This window comes from Rhamphochromis sp. 'chilingali' (genome assembly GCF_963969265.1).
Source record: "Rhamphochromis sp. 'chilingali' genome assembly, chromosome: 17".
Classification (NCBI taxonomy): Eukaryota; Metazoa; Chordata; class Actinopteri; order Cichliformes; family Cichlidae; genus Rhamphochromis; species Rhamphochromis sp. 'chilingali'.
The window spans coordinates 27,670,559-27,696,085 of record NC_137944.1 but is presented as its reverse complement, the minus strand read 5'-3'; the positions used below and the strand labels follow the sequence as shown (position 1 = coordinate 27,696,085).

Genomic DNA, 25,527 nt, shown 5'->3' with positions numbered 1-25,527 from the left:
CTATACCAGTAGCAGTATTAATTAGTAAACTGGTTTTCTATCATTACCTGAACAGGCAGCTTGCCTAAATCTGGATTTAAAAATACATTTTTTTGCGTCCCTCTACTAAAAATCAGCAGTGACCTTTGACTGAATTGTAATCACAGTGTTCCTGGAGTTAATTCATACACTGTTTTCAGGCTTTAGAAAAACAAGTCCTATAATGGGAGACTTTTATCACTGTTAATCACAGATCAGATCAGGATGGTAGTATTAGTATAGTTAAAACCTATACAGGTTTTTACTATAGGGATACAGAATTGAGATACAGTCAAAACCAGTGACTGTAAAATCAATTTAGGGTTAAACAGGTGACAGCATGGGACAGCGTGGTTTTACTTATATGAAGGTAAAAAAAAATTACGCTGTGGTATTTTCACATACACAAATCAGCCCTGTGTTTGGTGTTGGGTTTCCACTTTCTGCAGTTTTAATACTCAGCTAGGTATTTTTGGGAATTTAATTTATGCTTCTTTTTTGGTCAAAACCAAGATGTCATCAGGTGATGAGTCACACCATAACTTAGGTGTTTGGCTTACGTTTGATTTTTTAAGTTTATTTCTGAGTGCTTTTTGAGTCGTTTTCACCTCATTGATCAAACTGTTTTATCATTGTGTAAATATATGTGTATTCAGATACATGCCTGTTCTGTGTATGCAAGCTTTTTTTGTATATATGTATTTTGTTGGCTGTTTTAAGAGGGGCATTTTTTCAACCTTTTCCCATAAATCGTGGCTCAAGAGTTAGGAGTTCGCCTTGTAATCGGAAGGTTGCCGGTTCGAGCCCCGGCTCGGACAGTCTCGGTCGTTGTGTCCTTGGGCAAGACACTTCACCCGTTGCCTACTGGTGGTAGTCAGAGGGCCCGGTGGCGCCAGTGTCCGGCAGCCTCGCCTCTGTCAGTGCGCCCCAGGGTGGCTGTGGTTACAATGTAGCTTGCCATCACCAGTGTGCGAATGTGTGTGTGAATGGGTGGATGACTGGATATGTAAAGCGCTTTCGGGTCCTTAGGGACTAGTAAAGCGCTATATAAATACAGGCCATTTACCATAAATAAAGTATACTGTATTTTACTACTTATTTCTTTCACTCTGTAGGCAGGGAGGATGTGAGACTTATTTTATGCAGACAGGAATAGATATAGGACTATGAAGGTTGTCAAACAATATGATCTGCTAGATAGTGATTATTACTGCGTTGACCAAATGTCTGTATCCTCATTCATTAGATGGCATGCTGCTTAAATACATCCTTTTGTCAGTGAGATGCCATTTTTTCACATCATGTAAATATTCTGATATTATATTCACTTCCATGCTCAAAAAGGTTGTGAAACATTTTTTGTGTTGTAGGTGAAAGTGGGGCCGGAAAAACAGAAGCCAGTAAATACATCATGCAGTACATTGCAGCAATCACAAACCCAAGCCAGAGGGCAGAGGTCGAGAGGTGAGCCCTCACATGATCATTAGGTTCATAAGTTTTATTTTAATGTGATGTTGCCATAAATAACTTGTCATTCTTCTATTCCTCTGACTGCGCTTTACCTCCCTCATGGCTGATTCTGTAAATCCATCATTGGTTACCACAACGTGATCAATCAGTGTGAAGAACGTGCTGCTAAAGTCCAACTGTGTGCTGGAGGCCTTTGGGAACGCCAAGACAAATCGCAACGACAACTCCAGCCGCTTCGGCAAGTACATGGACATCAACTTCAACTTCAACGGCGATCCCACCGGAGGACACATCAACAACTACCTGCTGGAGAAGGTGAGATGATGAAAGGGTTTAAACTGCAGAGAGAGGGCCTTCACAGCGAGCCGCTGCTGAAAAGTACCAAAAAGTTCTTCTCATTTAGCTTTTAAATTACATCTTTCCTGCTGAACATGAATGTTTCATGAGGTGATAACAAAGAGGTGTGAGGGAACATCCATGAATAGATGTGTCTGTGAAGCCTCTATCCTCCTGCTGCTGCGCGTTAATGAATTGCTCACCTGGGGGTACTTGATGCTGCTGTATTTATCCGCTCTGTTAAAAAACCGTCTGACACTCAGATCCAGTTTAAATGATGGTGCCATGATTTATTCTCAGAGGGCAGAAATAACCACGCTGTCTCGAAGCAGCAAAAAAAAATCCAGAGATGAAAAACTGAAACAGCTAGAAATACAGAAGGTGGAGATTTGGACTTTTTCCTCCAAAACTAGGTGGTCTGGTCTTATTTGCATGGTGCACTGGGGTTGTTGCTGTCTAAAAAACAAAAAGCAAAAACAGTTTTTCCTGGAAAAATGAATTTTTGACACCACAACAGAGACAAAAGAAAACCATCAGCACTGTGAAAATTCTTTTCTTCCACACTACTTTTGCTGTTTAACTCATTTACTAAAGCATAATAGTTTATTAGGACGATACATAAGCAACTGCTTATATTTTTACTGTATGTGGACTGTACATGTGTAGCCTTCCAGTAAAAGCTCAAATGGTGTTCGGAAAAGCCATGAAAGTCCTTCTTGGAGGTAAATCTTTTCACCAGTGTTTCAGAAACATCCAGGGAAATATTAGTCTTTGATATCTAAAAATGACAGCTGACTAGCATAACATGTGATGCTATGTTCACACTGAGGCCTATCCCAGATGTGACAGGGTGAGAGGCGGAGTAAACCCTGGACAGGTGTGGGGCCAGTGTGTCACAAGGCTAACATATAGAGACATACAAACATTTGCACGTATATTCTCATTTATGGGTAATTTAGCATTACCAACTAACTAATTAACTAATGACTTTTAACTGTGGGAGGAAACCAGAGTACTCAGAGAGAACCCACTGCAAACTCAGCCAAACTGTGGATTTGGATTTGAGCCCAGGCTGCAGTGCTAACCACTGTGCCGGGCTGTCAATCCAGACTTAAATAAGTAGGAAAGCTATGATTATAAGGCTTGATACAGAATTTTCTTGACATTTATGTACTTGACAGGTTAAACCACAGTAAGTAGCAATAGCATCTACGTAGTGTGAGTTTGGTTTTCCTGTGGTTTGAAGTCTCATGTGAACCTGTGCACTTCATGAGTCCAGTCAGCTAACCACTCCACTCCAACTAGACTGCATCATGTCATCTCAACTGGAACAAATTAAGTTGTTGAATTTCACGCAGATCCTACACGATTTAATTACGTTCACCATATAAACATGAAATTATTTTGTTTAAAATTACAAGTTAGAATTGTGTAAATGTAACAACCACCAAGTTTAATTTTTCTGAGTGATTAGTGTTGTTTTCACGTTTCCCTTTTGGACTGACCCACTTGATTCAGCGTCCAAAGCTTTCTTTTTTTTGTCTCAAAAACTTAAACCAATGAGCTCTGACCTTTGGGGAATTGTATGTAGTATGTAGTAAAGGTATAATGGTATTTTTAAATTTTAAATTTTAAGGTTAGAAGTTGAGTTTGTCAGATAAATATTTCATTTAATGTCAGTGAACAAAAGAGAAGAAATTCTAACAAACAGACACAGATAGGCATTTATTGTCAGCTTTGCATTCAAAGTGACCAAATATATTTAGGATACATTTACTCTAATATTCAGTTAGTCTGAGAACATATATGAACATATATGGATGTTTGTGTTCTCAGTCATCCAGGTGATGGTGATCTGAGCTTGGAAAGAAAGTCTGGTTGCTTTTCTTTCCAAGCTCCTTAGAAAACATGTATGGATGTATATTCCAGCTAACGCTAATTGTCTGAGGTTTGCAGATATATGGCAGTCACACAGGTCGTGTAATACAGTAGCAGAAAACTAATAGGATGTAGAGTGGTAGTTGTTAAATCATAGTAAGAAGGTTCCAGGTTTCAAATTCTTTTGGGGTTCTCTCTGTGTGCTCTTGCTTAATTAGGGAGTCTAACCTTGTTATAGGCTATTGAGCTGTCCAGGCCGTCTGCCTGCCTCTCACCTGATGACACCCGGGATAGCCCCACATGTGACCCTGAATTAAAGAAAGAGTTGGATGGAGTAGTCTTAAGGTTTTTTCCTCCTCTAAGGAATAAGTAAAGTAATGCATTATTTTTCATTATGCGACAGAATAATGTGTAACACATTTTGAGGAATGACCCTAACATTGGTTACAGAAACTGCACCTAACTGAAAGTAACTTTTGAAAAAGCTTCGTCATCACAGAGTAATCGTATAACACTGTAAGAGTACCTTAGGTAGCATTTTTTATTTGCTACCATAATCTGTTTTCCTGTTCAAGTCCAGGGTGGTGCACCAGCAAGGAGGTGAGAGGAACTTCCACTCGTTCTATCAGGTAAACTGCAGTCTGCACTTCTGCTGTAAAACAGTTATCGCAGTTATCACATGAACACATTCACTCCGCAGCTATAACCAGGCTGTGCAATGTAACCTCCACAAATAAATGTCACCTGCCCAGTGATGCCTGCACAGCTGTACAGTCACAATGGTGCTGAGCTGGTATATTTGCTGTGTTTTCATAGCTGCTGCGTGGAGGCTCTGATGAAATGCTGCAGTCGTTTCACCTGCAGAATGATCCTGCTGTTTACGTTTATACCAAAGAGGGAGCGGAAACTGTTGTGAGTATATCATCTTGAGAGTTTTAGTTTAAGAGTGAATAAAAGTTTGAATAACTGATATAAATTAAACTGTCTGAATTTTAAAATGAATCTTTTTTTAAATTTTTTGCATAATTTGGAAAAATATTCCCAGCAGCCCATTTGTTTTATTTTGCATTTTTATTTGATCTCTTCGCTTTCCAGACCTCCAACAATGATCGCTCAAGCCACAAAGCCGTGTTGAGCGCACTGGAAGTTATTGGCTTCTCAAAAGAAGAGATCACCTCAGTTTATCAGATCCTCGCCACCATTCTGCTTTTGGTATTTTAGAGCTCGGATTAATGACTTTTCTTGACATACATGCAAAACATAAATTGGTCAATATACTTGAAGCATCCAATGATATAGAATGGTGTCTTTTTCAGGGCAATATGCAATTTGAGAGCGATGGTGAGAGCGTTAATATTGTGGGACAAGAAGTTGTGAACCACATCTCAGAACTGACGGCCACAGACCCGGAGAGCGTCAATAAGAGCCTCCTGTACCGCACGGTGGCCACTGGAGGAGGCGAGGTCATTGAGAAGGGGCACACAGAGCAGGACGCCTGCTTTGGACGGGATGCTTTTGCCAAGGTGCCAGAAACAGGCCCAAAATAGCTCAACAGTAAAGCTAAATGGTGTTACGGCTACTGAGGATGAATATAGATGTTTACAACATACAGTAACGTGTTTTCCTTTTATCATAGTCACAGTTGTGACCTTTTTTAAGCTCTGCCTTCTCTCCTACAGGCTCTCTATGAAAGGCTTTTCGGCTGGATCGTCAGCCGCATCAACAGCATCATTGAGGTGAAAGACTACGACCCAGTGCTGCATGGGAAAAACACTGTAATTGGTGTGCTGGATATCTATGGCTTTGAGATCTTTGACAACAACAGGTGGGTGTCACAACAGTGTTTTGACATCCGCCCTCTTTTCTTGTGAATACTAGTCATTGTTGATGTTGTTGCTCAAGTGTTTGTTCCGCTGTTTTCGGCCAGCTTTGAGCAGTTCTGCATCAATTATTGCAACGAGAAGCTGCAGCAGCTTTTTATCGAGCTGATCCTCAGACAGGAACAAGACGAATATCAGAGAGAAGGCATCACCTGGCAACATGTGAGGAAAACACACAAACACAAGCACTTGCACAACAACAGCTGCGTCCATATTTGTTCTTACTCAAAGTGGGCCTGTCATTGTTTCTCTTGTATTATATATCCGGTTCCAGTGGTGGATGCTCATATGAAATATGACAAAATTTCAAATAATAAGGTCAAAAGGTCAGCTTTCAGACCACTTGATATGCTCTGAGCCAGACAGATTTCTCCCGCCTTGTCTCTGTGATTCAAATATGGAGATGTCTTTATATGGTCATCTTAAACAGATCTTGCATTGAAGCCTCACACACCTGCTGTTTAAACCTTCTGTTTGAGAGAGGCAGCCAATCAGAGGAAAGCTGGATTTCAGACAGGGGATGAAGTGGGCATCAAAACCCAGTATGAGATAAATAGCCATAATTTTACAGTGAACTATGCAAAACTACCCATCAACTCTGACTTTGAAGTGTAATGTTGTGTCTATGTGTATCTAAAGGTCAGGCTGAGAGATTAAAAGTGTATTTTGGATTCAACATCAACTTCAGTGGTTCCTATCCCATCTCAAATTTGTGTTTTAATTATGCTTTAACTTTTACATAACCCATGTAGCATTGCTGTCCCCCAAACCCAGAACAGCCCCTCACTGTTTGGTCAGTTCAAATGAGGGACTGATCTGAATGGGAAACTGAGGACACTGGACTTGTCAGTGAGAATTTTTTTTTTTGCAAATTAGCATACCCTGCATAATTCTCAGTTCTGACTTTAATGAGGTCCATAAATTACAAATTAACTTCATGTTTTATTTATGATTTATCCACTGAAGTCTTCATCAAAGTGTTTACTGAGGACACAGACAAAGTGAGCCAAGGACCTTTTCCCCCTATGCAAGAAGTCTTTCTGCAGCCAGATGAGTCGCCCCCTGCTGGATTCTCTTAAAACTAATGCAGGTTAAAGAAGCTTGTCCAATGGCTTCACCTTTCACTTCCAGAAGCTACAGCTATCCTTCATAATGTTGATCCAAAAAGGAAACTCTTAAATCACTGATTTTCAAATTGAAAATCTTCTAATCGAGTGTTGGATTTAAAGTCTCGTGAAAAGACACGAGTTTTGTGTGAGCTTAAAACCCTGACCTGTCTGCTCACTAGTGGACACCTGGTTGCTTAGGTAACCCTCTCATGTCATTTAAACACTTTCTTATGTCAATAAGCATCTTTCACTCCCATTTGTAGTGTCTTCAATCACTCACCTCAAAGTTGAGAAAAGTTACCATTTAGCTTTGCATTGCTGACTCTTATGTTGCCTATTGTTGCCACATGTTGTTGGATTCTGATTACGACATCACTGCTAGTCTCTTGTTGTGTTAACTCTCATTACTTGTAGTTTATTTTAAAATCAGATATACAACAATCTGTGAATCTGTTTGTATGGGGGTGTCATTGCAAAATCAAGAAACTGACCGAAACCACACACTCGCTGTATGTGGACACATCTGTCACAAAAGCTCATAAACAGAACAAAATTCTCGTGCAGTAACAAGAGCAACCACTTCATTCACAAACCAATCTGTTCTTTCTTTGAACTGACAGTCGTGCTCTTTATGCGCAGATCGAATACTTCAACAACCAGATCATTGTCGACCTGGTGGAGCAGGCCCACAAAGGCATCATCTCCATTCTGGATGAGGCTTGCCTCACTGTTGGAAAAGTCACTGACACAGTCTGCTTGGACAGCATGGACACCAAACTGGCACAGCACCCCCACTACACCTCCCGCAAGGTCAGAACTAATTACTACATCTCCTCATGTGATGTAACATTTACACTACGATTCCCTTACTAGACCCGAAGGTTAGAAAATAACCTTATACTCTCTAACAGTAGCACACAATTAAAAGGGCACTCAAAGAGCACATCCTCTGCCAAAGCCAGTGCATTATTTTGCAAGTTTAGGAGAAATTTGCTTCATACTTGGAAAGATGCTTTCATAATGACTGGGTTTCATTAGCACTTCTGCCAGTGCACAATAACAAAAGTATTTGTTTTTGTGAATTATAACATGAGGTTATCAAGCTTCTCAACAAAAGCAGAAGATCTTTAAATGTTTTTAACACAAAGTGGTTTAAAAACAGGATCTCGAACTTTCAGAATTAACTGGGAAGGAAGTGGTTTTATTTTCAACATGTTCTCATCAGACTTACAGTAAACCTAAAAGGCAAAAGAAGGAAGAAATCTGATCATTTGCCAAAATGGAAATGCTAATATTTGCCTTTTGTAGGTTAGAAGCACCGAAGTAAAGCAGTGGAAATGCTACAACCTAAAATAAATTGAGTTTTGCTCATTTTGGGGAAGGGTGGATTGTAAACACGTAAAAACAAAACCAGTAAAGCCAGTGAAGCAATTTATTGGATAAAGGTTGAGACAAATCCACACTAGTCAGAATCAATAAATGAGATGAAATCTTCTTTCAGGCAGATATTAGTAAATGGAAGGCAGTGCTGAGCCTTGAAAGACTTGAAATGTCCATTTACGTGGACGTATAATTTAACCAGTCACAATATTTAATGGAATTGTTGAGCAACAGTTCTTTAGACTGTCTGAAGGTCCTTCATATGTTTTACTTTGGACATTGGCTGCTTTTTCACTCATTTCCAGTCCAGTCCTTTTACCTGACCATTTGTTTTACTGTTTGTTAAGCTACTGACACTGACTTATACATCATTCAAGGATAAAAGGCACCTAACTCAAGGGTAAGGGGTCAACGGTCTTCAATTGGTATTGTCTTTACACAGACAACTTAGCAAAGAACCAATTTTAAAATATATCTGTGGGTGCTTATTAGCAGCCTGGTGCAAAAACAGTCTATTTGCATTTCTTTATTGCATATATGAAAAATACCAAAGATGACAGTTTGACAGGCATAAAATATATTTTTGTACCAAGAGATTGATTCCCAAAGAACTATTGTTTGAAAAGTTATCATGCATAACTCAGCATGGTGTGCACTCTGTCATTAAGAAACTGAGGAAAACTAACAAGTGGAGATAAAGAGGAAGTGACAGTCCTAAAATCAAATGAACAGTATCTGAAAGTCCTGTCAGGAAATCAGACATAAAAACAGCAAAGACCTGACACAGAACCTAAGAGATGCATCTGGCCCTTCAGTTCAATCATCCACTGTTCACTGAAGCCTCATCAGAAATAGAAGGGTGGCGCTCAAGATGGCACTCTTAAGGAAGGGAAACGGGGAGAAAAGGCTGAGGTATGCCAAATTACATCAGAGCTGGAGTGAAAATCAGTGTTAGCAGGTGTTACGGAGTGATGAGACCGGATTTGAAATTTCTGGTCCAAATTTTTATCACTGTGTACAGAGAGGGTCAACGGCCATCTGTAAAACGCGATTTAAGCTGTGTCAGGGTTTGGGGCAGGGCTTTTTCTTAAATACTGTGTTTGTATTCATGTCTGCATGTTTCAGTAAATCAATGATCTTGTCTCTCATTGTTCAAAATGTGAAGAAATGAGAGGCGGTTTGAGAATTTTGCACAATACAATTTTTTTTTAAAATTTAAATATAGAGGAGAATAAAAACACCCATAGTTACCTAAGAGAACAGGTGCAGTTTTGAGGTTTTACCACTAGAGAGCAGAGTTTCTCCAACATTTTTCCTTTTAGGTTTGCTCCAGATATGAGATGCTTTATGAAGTGCAGGATCTCCAAAACTCCTCGTAAAGTTGAGTCTGAAGATGTCTGTAATTGAGTTAAATAGATCATATTTCACTCACATTGTCCTCTCTTGTTTCCAGCTCAGCCCCACTGACAAAAGCATGGACTTTCAGAAACACTTCCGTATTCGCCACTATGCCGGAGACGTCACGTGAGTCGCTACATTTTGCACTGTTTGTTGTCATGTTTTTCAGTCCAAGGATTCTCTGTGGAGAAAAAATAATGACAGGCTGCTGTGCTTGAGTTCATGAGTGTAAGCCATAAAATCCTATTAAAGGAGGTCAGCTCATGGCAATGACATCATTTGGGCTCCAGCGGTCCAGAGTGACAGCTTTACTGAGCAGAATATGTAGTAAATTCCCATGTTAACCAAAATCTGTGCAATCCTGGAAAGATGTTGTCACTTTTCATATCCACTTAATGTATAATTGTATGGACAGTGGATGTTTCCACAGATGACAGCAGGGTTCAGAAGTCACATATACATATGTGAGTAGGACACTACTCTGCACATAAACAGGGCAATGTAGTGGCATAGAGAGGACACGCACACATCTGCTTACAAGAGCTGGAAAGACATGATTTTCAACAGGATCAGTGGATATTCATGTCCAAAAGCTTCCAAACCGCTAATATTTTATATGTCAAATTTTAAATCACGTATAATTTAAAATATATGTTTTACAACACATAGAATAAATTCCATCTATTCATTTTCTTGACCACATATGTAGTTTGAAGTCACCGGAGTGCTGAAGTCTGTTCCAGCTGTCGTGTGGAGACAGAGGCGGGGTAGAGATCATCAGTCTATCACAGGGCTAATACAGAGAGACAGACAACCGTTCATTACTGATATCGTCTTTGTTGTAGTGACAAAGGTTGTTTTAGTTCACTAAAACTAAACAAAAAATCAAAACCACATGTGAAAAATAAGATATTTTAATGAATGTTAATAAAAGGTAAGTAGAGATAGTAAAGATTTTTAAAAAGCGCGTTTTGTTTTAGTGACATTTTTGAATATAGACAGGATTGTGAGACAGTTTTGCTTATGTTTATTGAGACTGGAGGGTAAACATGACTATGAGTCAAGTGTTTGTAAGTTATGTTCTGAAAACTTGCTTATATCAGCCTTTATCACTATAGCAAAAACACTCTGAACGTAACACTGAAGCAGAAAAAAGCAGTTAAAACTGTCTGGGCTCTCCCAGGAAGAAGTTCTACTCCTCCACCTTGAAAGGAGGCAGGTATGGTGATTCAGATATATGACTAGGATGCCTTTTAGATGCCTCCTATGCGAGACATTTTGGGCAAGTCCAACTAGGAGATGGCCTTCTGGAAGACCCGGGACACTGGGGAAATAACGTTAATAATGTCAGGCTTTGAATGTCACGCTGGATGAGGTGGCCTTTAATAAGGAGGTCTGGGTATCTACACATGCCCCTGCAACCGTGACCCTGTAGTAAATGCACAGATAAATTATACTTGTAAAAGTAGGCTAAATCTAAAAATTAAAAACTTTTAAAAAAAGAGCTATAGTTACCCTGGCAGCGGCTTACAAAAGTGTACTTTACTAAAGTCAAACAGGAGGCGTTCTGAGCTGCTAGAAAACAATTTATAGGACAGATGACATCATAAATCACATGTATGGCTATAAAACTGATATATGCATATTGAGCTTTTTAGCTTTTAGCCTGCTCCGAAAGTTGAATTTATTTTTCATTGATGTTAGTGGTTGCTTGGTTTATGACACACAGACTAAAGAAGAAACACTTTTCTCAGCTTCCTTCTCCATCACTGCTCCATTTCCTTATCGGGATTTAAACACTGCAGCGGCCAGATGAGGCCCCTGGCCAGCAGTCAGCCACCGTGGCTTTGGATCCCCACAGCTCACGTGTACTGCCCTCAATCTAGAGAGGGAAGGACATTAATATGTCAAGGGAACACGCAAGTGGAGGAGGATGAGGAGAGATGGAGCCAACTGATGAGACAATTTCGTCTCTGTGTGATACAGCAGCAGTAATCAAAGACTACTGAAGGAGGTTTATTGAGGTTCTGTGACTCTGGGAAATCCAGGCTAACAGGATGTCAAACACACACAGAAACACAGGACAATTTCATGCATCAGCTCAGGATCGCTCTCACCCACAGTTAGCAATGGTGTTTCTATTCCCCTGAAATGCATAAAAGAAAAGGTTCTTGTAGTAGTGATGTAGTATATGAGACAAAATGTTATTATTACTGATGCAGTAATGTCCAAGTAGCTGTTCATTTTATTATTTTTTATATTAATTAGGATTGTAACTAACAAGACTCTTTTAAGAATTACTCTATTAATTTTAATTATTTCACAAATTTATGCTTTTTTTAAATGCAAACCCAAAAGAAAAAGTTTGAGACCACTTAATCAAAAATATTGTGACAGTTGGTTGATCAACATGAGTGTTAGTCAAGAACTTTTTGAAGTTCTTTTCATTGCCTGCGGGTGCTTTTTAAATGAAGATTTTGCTTACAAAGAAACATCTTACAACATGCTAACGGACTGACCGCTCACTCCCTTTCAGCTGCATCTAGCTCTCTATGTCGAGTGGTTCGTTGATCTGATTGGATGAAATTAGCCAGTTAGACAGTGATAAACAGATAGTACAGAAGTACCAGGCAACTAGGCCAACTTCACTAACCTGCCAAATGTTCCACGTATTTAGTTTTTCATCCTTGTTTATGTCTAAAGCTAAAGCAGTGCTGTATGTTTTTGATTTTATACAAATACTTCAGTCAGAACACAGTTTTGTGTAAAATTCAACTGTCTAACTCCCTGTTAACTTCTAACGCTCATAAAACCTCCTTTTCTTCTGGACATTAGGGTTAGGGCTAGACGATGGAAAGATAAGCAGATTAATTTTGATCGCCAGACCACTGCGCTGTCAGAGAAAAAACACACACGTAAGCTGAGTCAGAGAGGGTTAAATTATTGAATGTTACGTTTGTTTAATTGTTTAGTCATGAGCATCCTAGAAAAACCATGTCGTCAGGGTCCTGCCAGCGGTAATATGACGGGCTGGATAAGAGCGTGTGTCACAGACCTGCAGTAAGTCATGACAGATGGCTGTCCCTGTCACTACGTGTCCCCATCATCCGCCCCCTGATCACCTCAGGGCCACGACGGGGTCTCTCCAGCTGAGCTGTCACCTCTCGTATATTGCTTCCTGGTGGCACCATCCCCTGTCCCATCCCATCCCGTCTCAGTCTTTCCTTACTCTAGCTAAATATACCCTCTTCCTCACCACCCGCTGGCCCCCCCTTTCTCCACTCTCACCAAACCACCAGTATCAGAAGCTTTGACCTACTTTGTTCTCTCCTCCTTTTCTCATCCTGTTTCCTCTTCTCCTGCTTCTGTTCTGCAACACTCACCTAGCTCTCATTGCTATCCGCGCTTTTAAATCCCTGCAGAATTTCAGCCTGCACATGCAGCACTTTCAGGAAAGATATACAGTTTCATATATTCCTACTCTACAGCTTTATATTGCAGGCATCTCACATCTTTGTCACCTGACTCTCCCCATATGTGCTGCCTTTCACCTTGTGCCACTCAGCGGTCTCCTTGCATCAGCCTTGACCTTCATACTTTAATATACATTCCTCTAAATCATTGTCGTGTCTCTGGAGACCAGCTGCCTTTGTCTTTGCCTGTCCTCTCCTGTCTGCTCTGTCGCAACAGCTTTCCTATGCTTGTAAATAAGTGCTTTGGCTTCTTGTTGTGGGTCCTGAACCCTCACTTTTTTTTTTTACACTGTCTTACTTCAGCGAGCCTCCAAGAAATCTGATCAGGTTATACTGACTTCTGAGAGCCAAGGAGACACATCTGTCATAGGCACTGATAAGTTGTTAACGAATCCTTGACCATTTCCCCTTTGACTTCTATAGGCCTGGAAGTCTCTTTGGAGCCACAGGTATCGCCCCCTGGTGGCCATTAAAATACAGATTTAAGGCACTTCCACGTTGGCATCCCTTCTAAGATCTGGAGGCTATGTCCAACTTTTACACTGTCTATTATGGAAATCTGTGACATGTTGGCCTTGAACTTAGGATGCTAGAGTATGCAGTGAAATAATTCTGTCCAGCATCAGCCTTTCCAGACTCCAAATATGGACGTTTTTGCCCTCATATGCCCCCCAAGAAACAGTGCAAATGAGACCAGACACTGGCTAATTTGCTCTGGCATTGGACTGAATATGAAGGGAAGCTAATTTAACATAAACAAGAGTATTCTGAAGCCATTGGGGAGGCCTTTATTGAAAGTAAAATTCATGTTGAATACTTTATTATTGTTAATAATTGGATAAAAATGCAGATGTTTCAGGGTTTTTTGGCTTCTAAATGGACTGGTGCTTATATAACGCTTTCATTCACTCACATTTGTGCTTTTCTATATAACATTCACACTCCAGTGAACACATCAGAGTGCAACTCAGGGTTCAGTGTCTTGTACAAGGATACTTTGGCATGGCAGGGATTGAACCACCAACCTTCCAATTAGTAGATGACCTGCCTCTGCCTTCAGAGCTACAGCCACCTCAAGTGGGGAAAGACAGAGAACGTTTGAGAACCAGTGGTTTAGCAGTTGAAGGTAAAACAAGTCCTGCAGTAATCAGGAAGTTGGTGACTGGGTCCCAGCTTGTGATAGTCAGCATACATATGTGTCCTTTAGTGAGACACTGAACCCAAAAGTGCCCCAAACGTGTCATTGTTGTGAGTATGTTAATATGGATTATAGTCCAAAGTCCTGTAACTGGGTGATAACAGTAGAAAACCCCTATATATATAATGTAGTTTAAAAAAAATGTAATTTTAGGGGAATATTTGTATACATTTTTGTTTTGCTGCTTTTACTGGTTTTAAAGCTTCTCATTTACAGGATATGTGCACAGTCCAATAAAAGGAATGCATTCTTTAAAGTCAGAAATGCATCCACACTGTGCATCGTATTGTTACACTGTGAATACGAGGGAGAGGTTTTTATGAGGCAATGCTTACACTACAGCAGGCTCATCCCCCGGAGCTGGACAGCTTATGTAACTGTGCCTTACAATGTGCCCGTGACCTCCCACTGATGCCTCATCAAAACCAACTGAGCAGTTTGTGGAGGGAAAAAAAAAAGGCAGACAGATTAGTTTGTAGACAGTTCATTTTATCTAAACGCGAGCCATGAGGAGAATTTGACCATGTACTTAATTTGTAAATTGACTAAGCAGCATGACTCTTGCTCTAATCCTTTGCCGGAGGTCTGTGAGTCATTAGTAGCAGAGAGTGCAGTTAATGATAGCGACCCTTTGAGTGGCAGACACTTACTCTTTAAACTCTATTGCTATTTTAGTCTGACTTTTGTGTAACTTTAGCATCTTGATTGTTATTGTTCACTCCAAATACTCATCAATGGGGCCGCCCTCTCATTACTAAATAATTACTCTCATATCACCCTCTCTACACCTGTTGCAGATATTCCGTCGAGGGCTTTTTGGACAAGAACAAGGACCTGCTTTTCCAAGACTTCAAGCGCCTTATGTACAACAGGTGCATCACTGACAGTTTTTCCCAGCATCATAATGCTCTTGACAGTTCATTAACTGGGTCATGTGTATATATGAGTTTCTTCTTCCCTCAGTCTGCACATCCCTCCTCTGCTAGCCTAGTTAATGGTGTCCTTTCTTTACTCTTTACCCCGCTTTCTTGCTTCTCATAGTGCCAATCCAGTCCTAAAAGAGATGTGGCCAGATGGACATCTGAGCATCACAGAGGTCACCAAGCGGCCTTTGACTGCTGCCACCCTGTTCAAGAACTCCATTGTGGCTTTGGTTGATAAACTGGCGTGCAAGGTTAGTAGTTTCTGCTTATGATCGACTTCCTCGTTTCTTCTCTTAACCCCAGTGGGAGGCTGTGGATGTATTTTCAGCTAATTAATGCACGTTTGATGTCCACACAGTCAAAGAGTAGTAAATGAAGAAGCATTAAAGTTGAGAAAACTGATTTCTAAACTAGTTTGTAAATATGTTAATCCATAATACTGTTGCTTTATGTCGGTGTTAAGATAATTATTTTAATCGCTACCACTCCGTCTACTTAGAGAGCTGCCATGAGACAGTACATGATTGATGTTAAATGGCTAAAATAATAACAGCGTTTTGCAAAAGTGTGTTGATTGGATGGTTAAGACTTTATAACGGTACCTTTTCCTACCTTGTGCTACCTTGATAGCATGTGATTGTGTAAGATAACTGCTAATAAATGTTAGTAGTTTGGTGTGAAGCCAAAATGGTAAATGGTCTAAAATGACTTGTGGCATCCATTACGGTTACAGTAAAGTATTTGCTTTTATACTGAAAATATAATGAAACTTTTAGGTTGTAGCACCAGTCAGTTCATTCAAGCCAGAATTTGACTTAGTTGGATTTCCCCATTTATTGGAAATGTACTGAGTCATTCTAAAGGGCTCGCTGAATTTGTGTGTGGTATTGTAGTAAGATGCCATCAGTTAGTGAAATGTCTTTCCTCTTAGATATCCCACAATATCTGTGGTGTTTAGGAACTACAAGAGCTCAGTCACAATGTAGCATAGCTCTTAAAAGTCCCGTAGACCTCCTCTGGCATTAACATCAGCACAAAAACTGTGCACTGGGAGCTTCATGGTATAGTTTCCATGGCCAGCTCTTGTAGGTTTAATGTGTAGGTGACCCAGTACTTTTGAACACATATACTGTAGGTGGATGTCTCACCAGATGATATTTCAAATAGTTCTCTTTTTTATAGTGCAGCCATCTACTTATTAATGTAGTCTTGTTAGCTTTAGATGAGTTTAATTGTTTTTTCTCAATTATTAGAACTACCAAAATGTCACTTTATTAAAAGGCACAAACCAGTTAAGGGGGATTTGTTCAGTTTAGATTTAGCTTTAACTAAAACAAAGTGGTCATATCACCAGCTGCATATCTCATTTTATTTAGCTTAGCTGTGTAGTTAGATATCTATGGAAGCCCGTTTCCGCCACTAAAAAAAAAAAAAAAGCTAGTATCCATAACTCGAAATTTCGAGTTATTTTCTCGAAATTTCGAGAAATATAACTCGAAATTTCGAGTTACTTTTCTCAAAATTTCGAGTTAGCTCTGCCAATCAAAAATATACGTGAATGAGGTCGCTTTCTTGTTACACGGAAGCATATGGCGCAGGACCGCGCACTCAAAAACGGATCCCAACAAATTAAAGTATGTTTGCTGATAGTAACACCATGTGATTCAGCTAATAACACAGGGATTTCATCATTTGTGAAGCCAGGCTGAAAACACTCAGCAATCTGTGCATTCACGACTGGATGTAATACCGGTAGCTTAGCTGTAGCATTTGTAGCTGAGGGCTTCAGCTTCCGGGTAACATGGAAATGACGTCATTCATGTAGATTACTGATTGGCAGCGCTAACTCGAAATTTCGAGTTGCTTTTCTCAAAATTTTGAGTTAATATGTCGAAATTTCGAGAAAATAACTCGAAATTTCGAGAAAATAACTCGAAATTTTGAGTTATGGATCCTTTTTTTTTTTTTTTTAGTGGCGGAAACGGGCTTCCATAGATACCCAATTAGTGAGTTAGTGAGAAATTTAGTTTTTGGCTCAAACCTTGGTTAAATTACCAAAATAAAATCTCACTAAAAAAGATAGCATAAAAATGATTCTCGTAATATTGTTCAGTTTAGTTTAGCTTCAGCTAAAGCTAATGTAGGTAGCTAATCACAAGCTTGCATTTAATTAGCCTTTTCTTGCTTTATTTAGCTTAGCTACCTAGTTTCTACCCAGTTACCGAGTTTCTATAAGCTTGCTAACTTTAGAAATAGGCAAAATGCCTTTTCCTCAAATCATTAGATAAGTTACTAAGATATAATTTAATTAAAAGTAAGAAAGGATATATTTGAATCAATCATTTTAGCTTTAGCTAAGCTACATGCCAGTCTTATCAGGTAAAATTTCATATGCCTTTCTTTCATTATTTAGCATTACTGTCTAGGTAGTTACCCTATTACACAGTTGCTCTAAGCTTGTTAGCTTTAGAGGATTTTAGTAGACTTCTTTCTTCCATCATGATTGGATTTAGCTACTTCCTGATTTAGCTTTGTGGAATGACTGTCTGATTAGCTTTACAGTCAGCCTATAATTCTATGGTTTGTGTTTTTTATATGCTGTTTTCATAAACACATAACACATTTGTTTATATAGGTTACAGATTTTAATCTAGCAAAAAACATATGAAAGATTGAGTCCAGTGGAGCATTTATTTTGGTTTTGCTTCTGTGCTTTGATTTTGTAGAACATGAATTGAAGTCAAATCAATTACTCTGGAAACCTACAGATTTGTTTATATTTCTGTGTCAGAGTTTGTGTTTAGTGCCAGCGTAGATCATCTCCCCAGTTTACTCTGCTGTCTGTACTGATGCTCTGCACCAGTTATAGGCGGTTCTGGTCCCTGTAAGTCTGCATGACTCACAGACTATTCTGAGACTCCCAATGTGTTTGTGTGATGTCTCCTTTGGATAGTGCATAATAAACATCGGAAGAGGAAGAAGAGGTGTAGCATTTACATGTATACATCGCAGTCTGTTCCTTGTGGTGTCAGGGAGTAGCAGTGTTTCTAAGTTGTCCTGATCCTATCTGTCTTTTTGTGGCGTTTAGAGGGTGCTGAGGAGGAGAAGGAGATGGAGGTGGTACATAAAGTATGCACCTCACCTCGCCTGGCCTCATCTCACTGACTGAAGTCTGACATTTCTTGCTGTTATTTTTGGATGGCCTGCTTCCGGGCTGCTGTAGCATCTTGTCATGATGTGGCTGAGGTGAAATGAAAGTAAACTCCCATGCCTGAAGGGTTTTTTTTGCTGTAGGTCACGTTGAAAGAGCAGACAGTTTTCTTCAGCAGCAGTACTGAAGCACCTGTGCTCAGGCTTCCCACTTCATTTCCTCTCAGCCTTCATTTTCTGACATTTTCTCAAACTGCTGCCGAGCTGAGTCGAAACTCCAGGCAAAGCCTGCACAGGGATCAGTGTTTGGTGTCAGAAAGTGCTTCGCCTTATTTGTCTTTAATGGACAGAGCGGTTAAATCAGTGAAAACACAACAGCCAGTTCTTTGACAGGATGTAGTGCATCCCCGCTATAACTGTCAAGGTTCAGGCATCCAGCCATGACCCTGCTTCATCTAAAGTGCAGCTCGGCGTGCTGCTAGCGAGTAGCTGCGCGGGGCTGGGCTGTTGTGAGGCTCAGCTGCTCACTGTGGCGTTTGTTGAAACATTCTGCAAGTCTGATTAAGGTCACTGAACTCAGTTTGCCAGTTTTGCAGCTTGGCTGTGGTGCAGCTCATTGACAGTTTACAAGCTGAGTTCAGTTTATTTACTCGCACAGTGATGACCGCAGCGGTGACGCGAACACTGAGAAAAATCAAAGACCTGTTCAAGTTTGTGCAGGTGATAAAACAAGAGTGTTATGAAAAAATACATTCAGAGTATCAGTCTAAATGCAGTGTTGCTGTGTCACCAGTGATGTAACACTTTATTGAAAATGCAAACAGGCTTGTTGAAATACAGCCAAAGAAAGCTCACACCATGCCAGCTGAACAACTTGTTCTATTTTGCAGGAGCCATACTATGTGCGATGTATAAAGCCCAACGAAATGAAGTCACCGGTGTTGTTTGATGACGCCCGCTGCCAGCACCAGGTGGCCTACCTTGGCCTGCTGGAGAACGTGAGGGTACGCAGGGCGGGCTTTGCCTACAGGCAGCTCTATGCTCGCTTCCTGCAGAGGTAAGACAACGTGATTACGGTCTAATGAAGTGGTCTCTTCAGCAGCGGAGTGTAACACCATGAGTAAAAAGTTAAAAAAAAGTAACTTTTCTTACCCAAAATGTACTTTGATCTGAAACCTTAAAAAGACGGCACACATTTATGTAAATAATACTACTCAAGAGATTTAGACTATTTGACAATTGGTGCCTGTTTTAACAAAACCTAACACGACTAAAAAGACCTAAAGTTAACATTTAAGGTGTGTCAAAAAGTTGGCTAAAAGAAAAAACACATTACCAACATTACCAGCCTGGTTCGTGCATGATATGTTTTGTATTTTTTGAAGTCGCTACGTGTTGGACAAGTCATTATAATGACCATAATTTAATTAGTATGACCTGAAACTAGAAAATGAGTCATTAGCCATCAGGACAGTGTTTAGAGGTCCCATCACAAGAAAGTGGAGGGCAGACTTCCACAGGACTGGAAGTTTTTTTTGGGAGCTAGAGGGATCGCCCCCTGCTGGTAATTAAAAAGAAAAAGTTTATGGCTTCAGTTGTCAGACTATGTTCAGCATTTATACTGTGGTTGCTTTCCCTTCAGGGTTGTCTTCTTGTGTAATTCTGCACCACTGCAAGCACCCTAGCTATTTTAGGATTAAAGTCCTGTTCTGACCATCTGCTGAATCTCCTCCACAGTTTCAAAATAGCAAACCTTCAAGTTGAATTCCATTTTTGGATTTTTGGGAAGAGGAGGAAGTAGCAGTGAGCCCGATCTGGAGATTGGAAAGCTCAAGTGTGATTGTGTTACTCATAAACTCCTGAGTTTTTCTTTAACGGCCTGTCAGCAGGTGCACAATGGCACGATAGCAAATGTCAAAGTTAAAGTTACAAAATTGTCTGGGAGCAGGAAAGTGCTACATTAGAATAAGGTCTCAGCAGATGTGGCAGAAGCATGGCCATGTAAGTAATTAAATACAGATTTTAAAATTTTTTAATGAGAGCCAATGAAAGGAAGAAAAACATGGACAATGTCAGAATGTTATTTTGGTGTGGTCACAATGTTTTCTCCAATTTTAATCAAAGCTACACTTGACTCTAATACCATAAATTAAGATATCTGCCCTCCGATGCCTCTGGATATCACAGAAGGCATCTGGATAAAGTCTGACCCTCGTTGAGAGTTCATGGTGCACAAAAATGTGCAAATGTCAAAATCACAGTGACGATGAAAATTCTCTCGGTTATGCTTCTGATATTGATCCCTCAATCTGACACTTGGAAACTGCTTGGAAACTCACGTTCTCAGGTAGCAGAGTTAGTGATGTTCACTGACATCAACTGTCTCTACCCAAGTTTGAGGTCAGACTGCAAACACTTATGTGATCATCGTCTCTGATTCTTGCTGAATGTTGTTCAGGTATAAAATGACGTGCGAGTACACCTGGCCAAACCACCTGATGGCGTCAGACAGGGAAGCTGTGGAGGCCATCGTCATCCAGCACGGTTTCCAGGACGACGTTGCGTACGGCCAAACAAAGCTGTTTGTGAGAACGCCGCGGTCTCTCTTCACACTGGAGCAGGAGAGAAACCACCTCATCCCCATCCTGGTGACTTTCCTGCAAAAGGTGAGGCATGCAAGTGTCACCATGCTTCACAGCTGGTTTAATGTTTAATTTTAAAGATCCATTGATGTGATAGTTTGACATCTAATTCAGCATCAGGAACAGTTCAGATGGTGTGTTGAAGTTAATAACATGCAGTGTTTTTTCCACCAGGCTTCAAGGTATCAGAATAGAAACTGCAGTTTGTCTCAGGCTCATGAATATGTGGCTCTTGGTTATGTTTGACTGAAATTCATCTGCCAGCTTGAATCCTAATTTCCTGTAACAATAATTGGGATAATTAATGCGATCCAGAGCGCAGCTGCATTAAAGTCAATTACTTCGCTTGCTCAATGAAATACCCTTCTCTTTTCTCTTTCCTCTGACCTACTTTATAACTGCAGAGAAATCTGGAACTCTAACTGGAGGAAAAGTTTGTCTTAAGTGCTGTGGGATGCAGAGGCAATAATTTTTCTCTTGTTTTGTCTCTTTCACACGCCCCTTTGTTGTTGTTTTTTTTAACCTGACCCACAGGTGTGGCGCGGGACTCTAGCTCGTGCAAGGTGCCGGCGGATGAGGGCCATCTATGCCATCATGGGCTGCTATAAGCGCTACAAGGTCAAGGCACACTTCTGGGAGGTGGAGCGGAGGTTTGCTAATGTGCGAACTATGGCCGACTATGGGAAGAGCTTGGAGTGGCCGACGCCGCCTGCAGCACTGTCGCAGTTTCACAGCATCACAGTCATGCTGCATCGCAGGTCAGAGCACATAAAAATATGCAACTCTGTGTGGTCTGTGAAATACTAAGGATATTTTACATTACATAGACTGACATATTATGCTGTGTCATTATATATTTAATAAAAGCTCAGCCAAAAGAAGCAGTGTCCATCCTTACTGCATCCATGGGAACCCTACCAACATGATGCACAGTCACACAGTTTTAAACTTGGGTGTTATCAAATCGTTGTCTCTGGGGATTGACTTGATTTTGGAGCCAAGCTGAAGTGGCAGTTTTAGGAAACGCCGCTTTGGGGATTTTCATGTTGGCTTCATTGTTCATCCCCAGAGGTTGCTGCTTAGATGTGAAACACTTTAGAGACTTTATTACAGATGAAACAAAAGAGATGTAACTTTCGAATTAGTGGATTAGTTTTAGAGGTTAGTAAAGTATTAACGTTTAAAGATATTGAGAAACAGCCCTTCTACTTGTTTACAGCCTTTTTGTTAAGCTAAGCGAAGTGGCTGCTGGCTAAAGCCTGAATTCACAGATGCGAGAGTGATTCATCTGTCTGTTCTTTGCCGTTCTTTTGATCCACTTCAGACTTGGTGGATCTTTTCTGGGGTTTGAGGAAGAACAGCCCCAAGTTTGAAGTTGTTTGGATAAGTGGTTCAATATTTTAGCTGGAATTTATTCTCTGTTAGCAGTGTTTCCCATAAAGTGACTGCTGCCCGCCCGACTGCACATAGAGTTATACATATTCAAGCCTCTTAACCCTAGGTTTAACTATCTGAACTAAGTGCCAAACCCTAACCTAATCCTAATTCTATCCATTAGGGTTAAAGTCTTACTCCTTCTTCTTCATCCTTACCTCTTTATCCTCACTTCGTCTCCCCCACCACTCTCTCCACCTCTTCTCTACCCTGCCTGCTTTCTTCCTCCATCTCTTTCATCTTCATTTTGTAAAGTGTGCAAAAATCTGGTTTCTTTTTTAGATTAGATTAGATTAGATTAGATATTAATCCCTCGGGTGGGTTCCTCTGGGAAATTCGATTTCCAAAAAAGCACAGCACCGACAGAAGTTACAGAGTTACAGAATATATATATATATACACACACACACATATATATATATATATATATATATATATATATATATATATATATATATATATATATATATATATATGTGTGTGTGTGTGTGTATATATATATATATATATATATATATACACACACATATATATATATATATATATACACACACACACACACACACACACACACACACACACACACACACACACACACATATATATATAAATACAGAGACAATATAAATAAAATATACGAAGGGGATAAATAGAATAAATAGGAATAAAAAATAAAATACAAGTGAATTGCACATTTCAAGTATTGAGTCTATTGCACCGTTGACTATTTACAAAAGTATTGCACAAAAGGTATTGCACAGTGAGGTGAAGAGGCACTACAGCTTAGTTGTTCCCCCCTCCTTTGTCCTCCTGTTTCCCCTCCCTCTCCCCTCCAGAGAGGAGTTAAACAGTCTGATGGCGTGTGGGACAAAGGAGTTTTTAAGTCTGTTAGTTCTTGTCTTTGGGAGAAGCAACCTGTCACTGAACAGACTCTTCTGGTTGTTAATGGCCGTGTGCAGAGGATGTCTGGCATTGTCCATAATGTCCATCAGTTTCTTTAATGTCCTTTTCTCTGCCACTGTCACCAGAGTGTCCAGCTTCATGCCGACCACAGAGCTAGCCCTCCTGATCAGTTTCTCCAGCCTGGATGAGTCCTTCTTTGCTGTGCTGCTCCCCCAGCACACCACAGCATAGAAAAGTACTCCAGCAACCACCGACTGGTAAAACATCCTCAGGAGCTTCCTGCAGATGTTAAAAGACCTCAGCCTCCTGAGGAAGTACAGTCGGCTTTGGGCTTTTTTATACAGGTGCTCTGTGTTGCATGACCAGTCCAGTTTATTGTCCACCCACAGCCCGAGGTACTTGTACTTGTTGACCACCTCCACCTCCTCCCCCTCTATCTGAACCGGCAGTGGACCTGCTCTAGACCTCCCGAAGTCCACAACCAGTTCCTTAGTCTTTGAGGTGTTGAGTTGCAGGTGGTTTGTGTGACTCCATGCGACAAAGTTCCTCACCAGACTTCTGTACTCCTCTTCCTGATCATCCCAGATACACCCCATGATGGCTGTGTCGTCTGCAAACTTCTGAATGTGGCATAATTCAGAGTTGTAGCAGAAGTCAGAGGTGTACAGGGTGAAGAGAAGAGGGGACAGCACAGTTCCCTGTGGTGCTCCTGTGCTGCTGACCACAGTGTCAGACGTGATGTCCTTCAGCCTGACGTACTGTGGTCTGTCGGTGAGGTAGTCGGAGATCCAAGCCACCAGGCAGGGGTCCACCTCCATCCTGTTCAGTTTTTCTTGAAGCATACAGGGCCGGATGGTATTAAAGGCACTGGAAAAGTCAAGAAACAGGATCCTGACCGTGCCTTTTCCCCCATCCAGGTGTGAGTGGGCTCTGTGTAGGAGGTACAGGATGGCATCCTGTACCATCCTGTACATTTAAGCACATGTGTTGAAATCAACTCATCTCTTAAGGTCACTAAATTCTCAGTAGCTGCAGAATAAGTCGAGTCAGTGTTTGGCTGTGTGATTGAGTGAGTTTTGGATCACTGATTTTTATCCTTTATCTGACTCTAACTTAAAGCTGTTCCTCCAACTTTTCTTTCTTTGGGCCTTTGAAGTAATATCCACCCTCATGGCATGCTGTCTTGTTCTCATCCCTCGGTGTCAGGTGGTGGGCGAGGCAGATCGTGAAAAACATCCCGCCGTCTGACATGCTGGAAGTTCGGGCCAAAGTGGCAGCTATGACGGCTCTGAGCGGAGAGAGAAAAGACTGGGGAGTCAGCCGAGCCTGGGAGAGGGACTACCTGGCAAATGTAAGAATCACAGTAGTAACAAGATAAATCCTGGGTACCTTTGTTGTTTCTCAGCACATCGTGTTCGAATAGGTTGTAAAATTATTTGTTTTGGGATTTATTTTGACCTCTGGAAGACACTTGATTTATTTTACCTTTATTTAAGCAAGAAAATTGGACACTTGAGATATGAAATCTTTCACAAATTTGTGAGTATCCACCTTAATATGCAAAGATGAGGCAACACACGCACACACACATACATGCACGCCACACTTTTTGGTGAATAGATGCTGGGATGTGTGATCAGCAAAGATGGATGGATAGGTCACTAGGAGATTGGTGCTCCTAAAGTTTGCTTAAAAGATGCTGACTTTTCTGCAGTCTCACCATTTACTGTCTGAAGATGAACAGTCTCTGTTTCCAGTTTACATCACACTTTTCATAGTTTCAATACAGTTTGGCAAATAGCTAGTGAGCAAAACAATAATAAAACAACTTTCTTTAAGTGTAAAGAAGTACATTATATATATATATATATATATATATATATATATATATATATATATATATATATATATATATATATATATATCAGTGATTCATTAAAAAAAGTCACATGTTTGAGATGTCATTAGAAAAATAATGCCACTCTTATATGTGCATTAAGTTTTACAGATAACAAAGCAAAAGTAAATAACTTTCACTTGTAGACCACCAGAAATCTGGAGTAGGGCTCATCCAGATTTTGTCATCCACCTTTCTGTGACGTCACTGTGACACACAGACAAAATGGAAGCTTGTATGTGCATTTGATGACCTTTTGTCTGACAGCATAGTACAAAGAAAAACAAAGAAAATCCAACAGGGAACTATATCTGCAAGAAAGGAAAACATGTGAGCAAAATAAAAATGTATTGGCAACATTTTCAGAGAGAAAACACCAACAAAACACATTAAACCTGAGGGTTGTTGTACACACAGGCTACTTAGAAGAAGTGAGTA

General features: G+C 40.4%; 1 protein-coding gene across 1 annotated transcript in view; it reads left to right on the top strand.

Moving 5' to 3' along the window:
• myo1g (myosin IG) overlaps nucleotides 1-25,527 on the top strand; it is a 65,424-nt gene that overhangs the window by 6,002 nt on the left and 33,895 nt on the right. Inside the window, exons 3-18 of the mRNA XM_080864008.1 lie at nucleotides 1,389-1,482; nucleotides 1,638-1,803; nucleotides 4,278-4,331; nucleotides 4,519-4,614; nucleotides 4,798-4,914; nucleotides 5,019-5,225; nucleotides 5,382-5,527; nucleotides 5,630-5,744; nucleotides 7,331-7,501; nucleotides 9,525-9,595; nucleotides 14,938-15,012; nucleotides 15,182-15,314; nucleotides 19,104-19,270; nucleotides 20,672-20,879; nucleotides 21,390-21,613; nucleotides 24,399-24,543. Of these exons, the coding sequence (XP_080720134.1) occupies nucleotides 1,389-1,482; nucleotides 1,638-1,803; nucleotides 4,278-4,331; nucleotides 4,519-4,614; nucleotides 4,798-4,914; nucleotides 5,019-5,225; nucleotides 5,382-5,527; nucleotides 5,630-5,744; nucleotides 7,331-7,501; nucleotides 9,525-9,595; nucleotides 14,938-15,012; nucleotides 15,182-15,314; nucleotides 19,104-19,270; nucleotides 20,672-20,879; nucleotides 21,390-21,613; nucleotides 24,399-24,543 (2,189 nt within the window). The remainder of the gene's footprint in view (nucleotides 1-1,388; nucleotides 1,483-1,637; nucleotides 1,804-4,277; nucleotides 4,332-4,518; nucleotides 4,615-4,797; nucleotides 4,915-5,018; nucleotides 5,226-5,381; nucleotides 5,528-5,629; nucleotides 5,745-7,330; nucleotides 7,502-9,524; nucleotides 9,596-14,937; nucleotides 15,013-15,181; nucleotides 15,315-19,103; nucleotides 19,271-20,671; nucleotides 20,880-21,389; nucleotides 21,614-24,398; nucleotides 24,544-25,527) is intronic.